General features: G+C 41.3%; 1 protein-coding gene across 2 annotated transcripts in view; it reads left to right on the forward strand.

The window, feature by feature from the left end:
• LOC126389839 (UTP--glucose-1-phosphate uridylyltransferase-like) overlaps positions 1-10,663 on the forward strand; it is a 27,896-nt gene that overhangs the window by 2,364 nt on the left and 14,869 nt on the right. The window contains exons 1-3 of one of the 2 annotated variants that reach the window (XM_050043778.1): positions 1,356-1,560; positions 3,587-3,702; positions 7,080-7,187. In XM_050043778.1, coding sequence (XP_049899735.1) covers positions 1,542-1,560; positions 3,587-3,702; positions 7,080-7,187 — 243 coding nt within the window. In that variant the 5' untranslated portion in view covers positions 1,356-1,541. Of the gene's footprint in view, positions 1-1,355; positions 1,561-3,586; positions 3,703-7,079; positions 7,188-10,663 lie in introns of those variants that run through there. The other variant, XM_050043779.1, reaches the window with a different exon arrangement.

Below are 10,663 nucleotides of genomic sequence, written 5' to 3' on the forward strand. Positions count from 1 at the left end.
CAGACGGTCCCGGTGTTTCCTCCGCAGGCTCCACTTCACTCAGCTGCCCGATAAACCCGCTGCTTCTTCCCACTTTAACCTGAATAACAAACCAGGGCTCGGTGCTCCGGTTGGATCCAAATGGAGAGCCGGGGCTAGCTCAGAGACTAGCGGAGGCTAACTGGCTGTGCTTCCCTCCGGTCATGATGCTGCTAACGCTCCGCTAGCCTCCCAGCTAGCTCTGACTCTCCATTTGGATTCTAACGGAGAGCCGGGGCTAGCTGGGAAGCTAGCGGCCAAAGTGCCGACGGTGCAGGACACACCGCAAAAACTAGGCCGACAGACGCTCACCGACGGCCTGACTTTGGTCGACGGTCGACCGCTGGCTTGGTGTGTCAGGGCCTTAAGAGTCATCAGCACTTGCCTGGTGTCTTGAGTGTGAGAGGGGTAATCACTTCATGGGGGTCATCAGGTGGGCACCCTCCTTCATTGGTGTTTCGTTAACAGGACGACACCTCCACAGGGCTCAACAGTGACACCTGGTGTCCCAGGTGTACCCCCCTCCGCTTTTAGCCCTCATGTTGGACATCCTGCAGACCAGTTGGGGTCCTTCCTCTTCTTCCAAAGCCAGTTGCTGCTTCGATCAGCAGCCTCTGATATCGACATGATGGCTCTTCAGTAGGCCTGTCCTCGAACCTCCATAATCTTGTAATTTCTCATGTAATTTTGGTGATTTTATAAGAAAAAAGACATTTTTTAATTGCAAAATAAACAAAAAATACAACCATTTAAATTCCCCCAGGGATCATTAACGTCCCACTAATGTGTAATAATAATAATTGATCATACACTTTAATATTTGTTCATGTATCACAGTTAATATCGTTATCGTGATATTCATGAACATTATTTTCCTCCCATCATGCAGCTGTATTTCTGTATCAATCATCTGAATCTGCAAAGTGACTTAAATTGTCAGATAAATGTAGAGGAGGACAAAGCGCAGTGTGTCTCTGTGATGTAGCGGAGTAGAAATATAACGCAGCAGAAAATGGAAAGACTTAAGTAAAGTACAAGTACCTCAAAATTGTACTTAAGTAAATGTACTTAGTTACAATCCAGCACTGATCTTCACCAACATATTGGTTCAACACTAATTGTTTTATTGTGTCTCAGGATGTAAAAACACTAAACTAACTGAACATTTAAAGCACTCAGGAGTGTGTGACGTGGAGTGGGCTGCACTGTCACACACACACACACACACACACACACACACACACACACACACCCTGTCTGGCTGTGTGTGATTGGCGTGTGTGGCTGTGGGCAGGCCTTGTGTCGAGCTCAGGGTCGGAGCTGCAGATCTGTGGGCTTCCTCTGAGCTGAGGATGAGGAGGACGTCTGTTGTTCTCTGACAGCTGCTGACGCTTTTTCTCTCTGGGACCATTTTTTTTAACTTTTTAACAAACACATGGACTCAGTGTGAGCGACGCACCTGCTGCCAGAAACCTTCAGACAGTATCTTTGTTGTGACTTGGTTTTAAGTAGACTGTGATAAAATGTCTCTGACTGTAGCTGGTAAGTTTATATCCACGTTGTTCAACCAGATTTTGGGACTGAGTGTGTTTGTGTGTGTGTGATTAGACTTTTGTCCTTTCACAGAAGTTAATAAGTAGTAAGTAGCAGAGCCGATGTGACATGGTGTTTTACATAAACAGTACTTCAGAGTATAAAATATTTTGGTTTTTATAATTTATCATAAATTATAAGAAAACAATTTCATCTTCAAAACTTTGAATGACGTTGTAATTTTCTTGCAGACACTGACAGACAGTGAATTTTACTTTTCAGCAGCTGATTTAGCTTTGTTTTAAAATCAGTTTAATACAATAACAACAATAATAATAATGATAATAATAATAATGACAGTCTGGGTCTTGTTGGACAGCGTGACGTGTCTGTCTCTGAATTAATTGTTGGAAACTGTAACTTCAGCGTTTGTGATCTTTACATTTTAGATTAAATTGGAGAATTTCTCGTCAAAGTTTGCAACACATGAACCTTGAAAAGCCTCCAAATTGTATTAGATCTTTTTTTTGTTGTTTGTTTTAAAGTGTGGTATCTTAGTTTCAGCTGTGACTTTATGGAAAAGTCGAAGTGAGGAACTGTATAAAGAGTTGCAGTAAAGATACAAAAATGCTCCTTTTTCAAATGTTGTATAAACACTATAAACCAGAACCTTTCCCAGATAAATTACAACCTAAAATTGGGGAAATTCTGAGTTAAACCAGGAACTAGCCGGTCAGACAACGAGGAAACAAGACTCAAAACCTGACCAGATATTTAACGCCAGTTTTGGTACTTGACAGTTTTCGATAGTCGGTGCTTCAGACTTGATTTATAGCCCAACCAATACTGACTTATTTTTTTTATTTTATTTTTTTTAGCCGGATACTGATATTGATATTTGGGAGTTTAAAAAATCAGATAAGGATATATTGATCAAGAGCACATATATTTTGTTTAAGTGGAAAATGTTTTAAATAATTTATTGAACAAATGTGAAAATGTGCTGCAGGGATGACTTTATGTGTTGGCCACCACGGAAGTTAGCGTCGTCCTGGTCCCCTCAACAAAAAGCCAGTGGGATTTTTTTGCCCCTTGTAGTCGACCAATGAAGATGAGTTTACGTATCACCTTGGGTTCGTCCTTCACCTTCTCAAAATGATCCCACACTTTGGATTTCCTGCCCGACATGTTATTAACTAGCCTGTGGAATAACCGCAGGTACCAGCCCTGGAAATTAACCTGACTCCTGTCTGACTGCTGAGCGTGGACACTTCCTGTGTCTGTCCTTTCAAATTAAAGTCACACACGGTCCAGTCATATAGGTTTGGATTTATTTTGACAAGGTGCAGCTCCTGATAGAGTTTCATATTTGTTGACAAGGTGCAGCTCCTGATAGAGTTTCATATTTGTTTGTTTTGTGTTTTTCTACGACTAAGCGACCAATGAAATCTTGCCGACAAATGCTTTTCTGGTTGACTTAAAGTTGGTGCACTATTAAGGGGCAGCCCTGTTATTTCCCAGTATACTGCTGTTTTTTTGGGGAAAATTTGTTGTTGGTGTCATTAAAAATATTATTTTTATGGTAGCGTTCAGATTGAGTTTTTAGAGATACAGAGACGGTTTGCCTCAGCTGATTCAGGTTGTTCAAGGTCAGCTCACATGTTTAGACTGCACCTGCCAATAGTTTGTAGTAATATCTTTAAAATCAATACTTTGTTTTTTCTGTTGAATTTGTTTGGGTTTTTTTAAGCATTGAAAGCAGCTTTAGAAACACATCAGATATCGTCCGAACCTTAGTAAACCTGATGCCCCTGTTAAGATGTTTTTACAGTATGTGTTTTGATAGATGTTAAACTGTCCTGAACTGTTCTGTGTAAGTTGAGTCTTCGTTGTAAGGGGCACTCTGTCTTTAAGTGCTGTCTGAGTTGACTGTTTTATCAGCAGTGTGTGACCTCAAACACGCAGATAAACAGATTGTCCTCAGGGTTTGGTCTCTAATGAAAAGTAAAACTTAAGGATCTGTGCGTCCTTACAGACCTGACCAGAGGAGCGATGACAGAGTTCCAGGAGAAGCTCCGTCAGCAGCATGAGGAGTCGATGCACCGCGAGTTGGAGGCGCTGCTCAGTACAGCCAACAAGGCGGAGGCAGAGGTGAGAAGAAGTCTCAGTTTATACCCGTACCACCTCACAGCCACAGCCGTGTAATGTTTTTACAGAATAACCTCTCAACTACTGAACATGATTCTGTGCAAGTTTTCAACTCTTGTAACTCAACTCCTGAGTTTCTTTTAAAGTTCATGTCAGACATCATCAAACAGTCACTGGGTCGACTGAACACTGTAATAACTTGTGTAGGGAACGGACTGATTTTTTTTTTATTTAAGCCGATAGAACCGTGTTTAGAGGTCCAAGCAGCTGCTGTTCTTCCTCATTGTCTTCTCTATCTTCTTATTTTTCGTCATCCTCTTTGTCGTCCTCGATGTCGTCTGCTTTGTTGTTGTCGTCTACTTCTTTGTCTTCTTTGTCATTTTTTTCTACCTTCTTCTTTGTTGTTGTCTTCTTTGTCTTCATGTCATTTTCTCTTTTATCTTCTTTGTCGTCGTCATCGTCTTCATCTCCGTCTTCTTTGCTGTCTTCTTCATTATCTGTTTCTACTTCGTCTTCTTTTTCGTTGTTATATTCTTTGTCTTATTCATTGTCATTTTTGTCTTATTCTCTGCAGTCTTCTTTACCGTCTTCTTTGACACTGTCTTCTTTTACGTCTTTGTCTTCTTCTTTGTCTTCCTCTTTCTCTTTGCTATCTTTTTCATCATGTTTGTCTACTTCTTTGTTTTCTTGTCATACAGTCATCTTCTTCATCATCGTCTCTTTCTACATCTTTGTCTTCTTCGTTGTCTTCTTTGCTGTCTTCTTTGTCATGTTTTCCTGCGTCTTCATCTTCCTCTTTATTGTTATTGTGTTATTCTTTGTCTTCATCTTCTACTTTGTCTTTGTCATCTCGTCATCGTCTGCTACGTCTTCGTCTTCCTCTTTGTCTTCTTTACTGTCTTCTTTGTCATCTTTGTCTTTTTCACTGTCATTTTATTCTTTGTCTTATTCTTTGTCATCTTCTGCATCTTCGTCTTCTTTGCTGTCTTCATCATCTTTTTCTACTTCTTCATCTTCTTCATTGTCGTTGTCTTTTTCTGCTGTAAGTGTTCCTGCAGCAAAAATCCTAAGACCTAGAAACACCAAAATTGGCAGGTGGGTCACAGATTCCACCCACTATTCAGGCACATCTAATGACACACCAAATCCAAAAGGTCAAAGGTAATGCTAGTTTTTTTCTGTTCATTTGGCTTTAGCACTGCATCAGAGTCTTCTTATGGTCAGGAATACGCTGCTGTTTATTCTGGCATCATGTTGGTTAAAATGTTGGTGACATTGTCACGGAGCAGGCAACATCGTACAACAAATGGACATGACCTTTATCATTTGCGCTGACTTCAATAAGTCGACAACTAATTGTAGCAGACCTACAAGAATCCAAAGGTTCACAATTTCCTGCCTTGTTTTTGTGTTTTTATCTGTGTTAAACGGAGTGAATTCAGTCTGGTGCAGCATCAAAACATTTTAAAAATGTGAATTTTTGAACCACAGATTGCAGTTACAGTGGCACACGAGGTAACGAGTGTCATCATAGGTTAATGTATCTGTTACAAATATTTGTAAAGTGTTGCATACAGAGGGTCCACTTGGTCATCTTATCACACAGATAAAACACAGACTCTGCTGGGAGAGTTTTGGCCTTCTGGTTGAACATGAGGTGAACAACCCTGAGTTTACACACACACAATCTGCACACTCGTGCGCTGCTGCAGTGAATACTTTGAGGACAAACTGGAGACTTTAAATGTGTTAGAGCTGCAGCACTTTATCAAAGTGAAGCCAGAAAAACTTTTTAACAGACTGAAAATGGGAATGACAAAAACATCCTGATACAGTGGTAAATGTGATGATATTCAGAAAATCCTGTTAGAAGACCAAAACCAACAGTGAATGTATTCTGACAAGTGTAGTGTGTGTATCTGTCGTTCTCTGTGCAGTATAGCTCCATTGTTTAAATCACATCAGTGAGCCACACTGTTGCACTGCGCTACATGTCCCTTCATTTCTATGAACACACACTCTGTAGTTTATTTTGACTCACACACACCATCCTGCTGCCATGAATACTCATGCGGCAAGGCAAGTTTATTTATGTCACACATTTCGGCAACAAGGCAGCTCAAAGTGCTTTACATAGAACATCAAAAGCATCGAGACAAAGAAAAAGAAAGACATTATAAAAGCACAGAGAGATAGAGAACAGAAAATAAAAGCAAGCTTAAACATACGAAGATGGTTATAAAATACAAGAATAAAAGTTACAGGCAGCAGCAGAAACGTCTTCAGCCTTGATTTAAAAGAGTTGAGCGTTGGTGCAGACCTACAGTTCTCTGGGAGTTTGTTCCTGACATGTGGAGCATGAAAACTAAACGCTGCCTCCATGTTTAGTTTCGACTCTGGGGACACAAAGCAGACCTGTCCCAGCAGACCGGAGAGGTCTGGGTGCTGTAGCAGAACGTCAGAGATAAATCATCCAGTGTTTGATAAACCAACAGTAGTGTTTTGAAGTCGCTTCTCTGAGAGACAAGAAGTCAGTGTAAAGACCTCAGAACTGGAGTGATGTGATTCACCTTCTTGGTCTTAGCGAGGACTCAAGCAGCAGCACTCGTCTGACTGATATTTAAGTGAGACCTGTAAAGACACTGAAGATGAATCATGGACTAGTTTTTCCAGATCCTGTTGAGACATCACTCCTTTTATTCTCTATGTTCTCAAGGTGATGGCAGGCTGAGTCTGTATTTGTCTTAATGTGGCTGTTAAACATTGCCAGTTAAAGCTGAGTGCAGATTTTTAATTGTTTCTCCGTGGCTCCAAAAACAAAGACTAAATGTGGATTAATCCTCCTCTGAAAACAGTTCCCAATAAATGCATTTCCTCCTGTTTGTCTGATAAAACCTACAGTGAGCAGCTGTTTGATGAAATGACTGAGACTTCTTAAAATATCAGACTTATAATTTGTGTCTTTAAAGATTTACATCTTTAGGAACCAATGGGCTTGGAGCTGAGAGACACAGACAGGAAGTCAGACAGTATTAAGAGACAGACTGGCATGTTGTTAGCGGTCATCAAAAGCATGGGGCGTAGTACACCTTAAAGGTGTGAACAGGTGCTTCCAAATGTTCTTTTTTTTTGTAAATCACCAGCTTTACTTTTTGGGCTTTGTCCTCCTGTGTTAACACAGGAAATATGTATTCATTGGTTAATTGAATGGGGCTGTGTACATTAGTAAACATTCCTCTAAATGTGCCGGAGTTTTATCTGCTTAAAGAAATACCCAAAAACAAATATTGACTCTGCAGACTTTCAGCTGGATATATTTTTGTTCTTACTGTCACTGCCATTCAGTTTATCAGAAGTTTTTGTGGTTTGTTCTGTTTCAGATCTCCAGAAAAGATTTCGATGGCTTCAAAGAGCTCTTCCACAGATTCCTGCAGGTCAAAGGTCCTTCAGTCGAATGGGCCAAGATCAACCGTCCGCCAGAGGACTCGGTAAGCTCCAGATACCGCCGGCCACACTGTTTCCCAGAGGCCAGGGTCTCATGTTGCAATCCTCTGTGTTGTAATCCAAGGTCATACAGAGGCCCAGCTCAGGCACCAGAACGACAAAGTGTTAACTGACTGCACAGATCATCAGGAGTCGAGCTGGACCAGTGTTAGCTGTTGTGCATTAAAGGAATAGTTCACCCAATAATAATATAAATTGTGTATAGTGCCCTCCTCCCTCAGCTCTCTATGGTCCCAGAAAATGTCTCCTATCAAATGGTGTAAAGGAGAGCAGAGTGCACCTGAAAAATTAAAGCATACCTGCAAACCATGGATGGATTATAGATACAGGAACCTAAGACAGCACCTATTCGCTCAAATGAGAATTACTCGCCTGGCGCATACCCCAAAAACTTCTAGCTTCCTGTTTTACTTCCCTAGTTTGCAGCCCACTGAATATGTGCAGTACGCCTATAAGATCTCCCCCGGCTTGTAGACTTTACATTGTGATGATGTCACAGGTTTTTAATTTGCGTTTCTTATCTTGAGGAATGTTTTCTAAATATTAAACCTCCATGGATCAAAAATTCAGAATAAAAAGAGTTATTGTGCTTGTTTGCAGTTTGACTTGTCCTGTCAAAAAAAAAAAAAAAAAAATTGGGTCGTAGGGGATTTTTTTCGCTGTAATACCGCAAGTGGCCACTGCGGAAAATTGAAAGCGAGGCTGAGCTGCGTTCCTGGGAACCTGGTGTAAACAGACTGCGACAAACAATGAACGACAGGAAAAGTTCGTAAAACATCAGAAAATCTTTCTGAGAATTTCTGTGCAGCATAATAAAAGTGTCGTGTGTCTACGGTTGCAACGGTAGCCCCAGTAAAAATCGGGGTGTTGTGGTTTCACGGTATTACAGAATTTGTATTATTATCAGTTAGAATGATCCTTAAAGGGATGAACTTTAAGGACGTTAAGTAAGTGATAACATATAATGAGCTGGTGAATACTGGGAAAATAACTCCCGACAGGGGAATAGAACCCCGACGCGCAGCTTATTACACGGATAATTATCAGTTAAATAAATAATTTGAGACAGAATATTGATTAATTATACGATTTTTATTGATTTATAAATTGTGCTGCACGATTAATCTAATCGCAATCGCGATGTCAGGCTGTGCAATTACATAACCGCATAAAAGGCTGCGATTTGCGATTTAATGTAGGCTAAATAAATGTTAACGTGTGTGCCTGTGAACGTGACTGCCTCTCCTGTAGTGTGTGGAGTTTGTTGACATCACGCCCACAAGCTATCCTGGTGCGTGCAGCCGGCGTGCAGCAGTGACCAACACAGACGCTGAAGAAGAGCATGAGCTCGACCATGAACAGGCTGAGTTGGTGGCGAAAAAAACGTCTGTTACATGGCGATACTTTGGATTCAGGTACGGCGACGTTGAACAGAAAGACGTGCTGTTTAAGTGTAAAAGTTAAAGTCGCCACGTCCCGCGGCAACACGACCAATCTATATCAGCACTTGAGACGGGACGTGGCGACTTTAACTTTTAAACTTTTACACAGCACGTCTGTTCAACGTCGCCGTACCTGAAAGACGTGCTGTGTAAAAGTTTAAAAGTTAAAGCTGCCACGTCCTGCGACAACACGACCAATCTATAACAACACTTGAGACAGCACAGCACAGGGAAAAGTAGGAAGAGTGCATGTGAGAGAAAGCCGAGCCGTGTAACGTTAAAGACAAAGAGACAACTGAAAGACACCAGAGCCTCATAAAACAACATCCAAGCACAGTTAAGCAAACATTTGTAATTGTCACAGGGAAATCATGGACTCCATAACAAATGAAAAAATGAGCAATTTTACTTGGGTTCGGCCCACTTGACATGCTGCTGTGTTGTGCTATGGCGTGCTGAAATTTGTCATTTACGTGACAACACCTGAACGCAACATATGCTCGCTCTGCTGTGTGTACAGTTCCGTGCTGCGCTGCTGTGTGAGCAGCGTGTTTGATGTGCTCAGCCTGTTGATGGTCACTGACACACTGTCTGTCCATAACAATAACTATGTCAGGTCAGTGCCTCCTGATATAATGTAGGGGAAACACTGAATCAAGCAAAAAGACTAATGATACCATTTATTTAATACATTTTATTGTAATTATATTGTAATCGCAATCGCAAATCGCGATATTGTCCACCATAATCGCAATCGCACATTTTTACCAAATCGTGCAGCACTATTTATAAATTAAATCGGGAGGAGAGAAAAAAAAACTGCCGGCAACGACTGAATCTGCGCTACAATAGCTACAGGGAATCAAGAGAAAATGAAAAGCAGCGTCCCTAGCAACGCTGGGCTGCATAGCAACAGTCATTACACAGTAATATCTGACCTCTGAATGCCGCGACTGACCAATCAGAATACAGCAATTAATAGAGCTGTGTAATAATTGAATATAACGGATTATTTTTAATCTAAGTATGTAGGGCTGAGCGATACAGCAAAAAATATTAGCACGATAATTTTCCCCTTATTGATCAATATTGATTTTTATCACGATATATTTTGATAATGCTTAGAGTTTGAAAAGTATCCTGATAATGTCTGACACCTGAAGAAACCAAATGGTTTTCCAGCTTCTCACAGCACTTGTCGTAAAGCTAGGCAGAGCAGTTTGACAAAAATATTTCCTGCCTGTGAGCTCGTACCTGCAGTCTCGCACTTGAACCCGTCTTTCTCCGCAGTGCTCATGGGCATAACGTCTTTGGCTAGAAAGTATGACACTGCGTCTGTTATATCTCTGCTCCTTTTCGATGGCTTCATACGGGGTTACGGCGGCAAAAGAGGACACAATTGATTGCTGTTTTGGTGAGGCCACGTTAGCGCTGCCCACAGTTGCAGAAGTGCTCGGCCATTGGCCAACACTTGTTAGTGGACTGACTGCAGTTGGGGCCGGACTTCCATGCTCTCAGTGTAGTCGCCGGGATGCCACCTTTTCAGGTGATGGAAAAGGTTTGTTGTGTGTCCCGTCCTGGTTGACACCAACCAGCGACAGATTTTGCAGACCGTCAAGTAGCCAAGTTTGGGTATATCTAGGTCCGTCCATATCGAGTAAAAGTAACTTTACTTTATTATCGTCATCGACATTTTATTGTGATCCCGTTTCGAGATCGTTTTATCACCCAACCCTGTAAGTATGAATTAAGTTTCCCCTTTGAAAAAAAACTTAAAGGTGAGATTCTTCATCCAGCTGCATCTTCTTCAACACTGTAGATGAAGAAATGGTCACAGGGCTCGACAGTGCGAGCGTTTCACTCGCATTTGCGACTAAAAATAGGTGTGTGCGAACTGTAAAAAATATTTAGGGGCACATGTGCGCATAAAAAAATCAGCCGAAGCAGCCTATATTTTTGTCAATAAAAAAATATGATAATCTAACCGCAAATGTTGGAGGAACTCCAGCCGCCTTCCC

This window comes from Epinephelus moara, chromosome 5 (assembly GCF_006386435.1).
Source record: "Epinephelus moara isolate mb chromosome 5, YSFRI_EMoa_1.0, whole genome shotgun sequence".
In the NCBI taxonomy this organism is placed as follows: Eukaryota; Metazoa; Chordata; class Actinopteri; order Perciformes; family Serranidae; genus Epinephelus; species Epinephelus moara.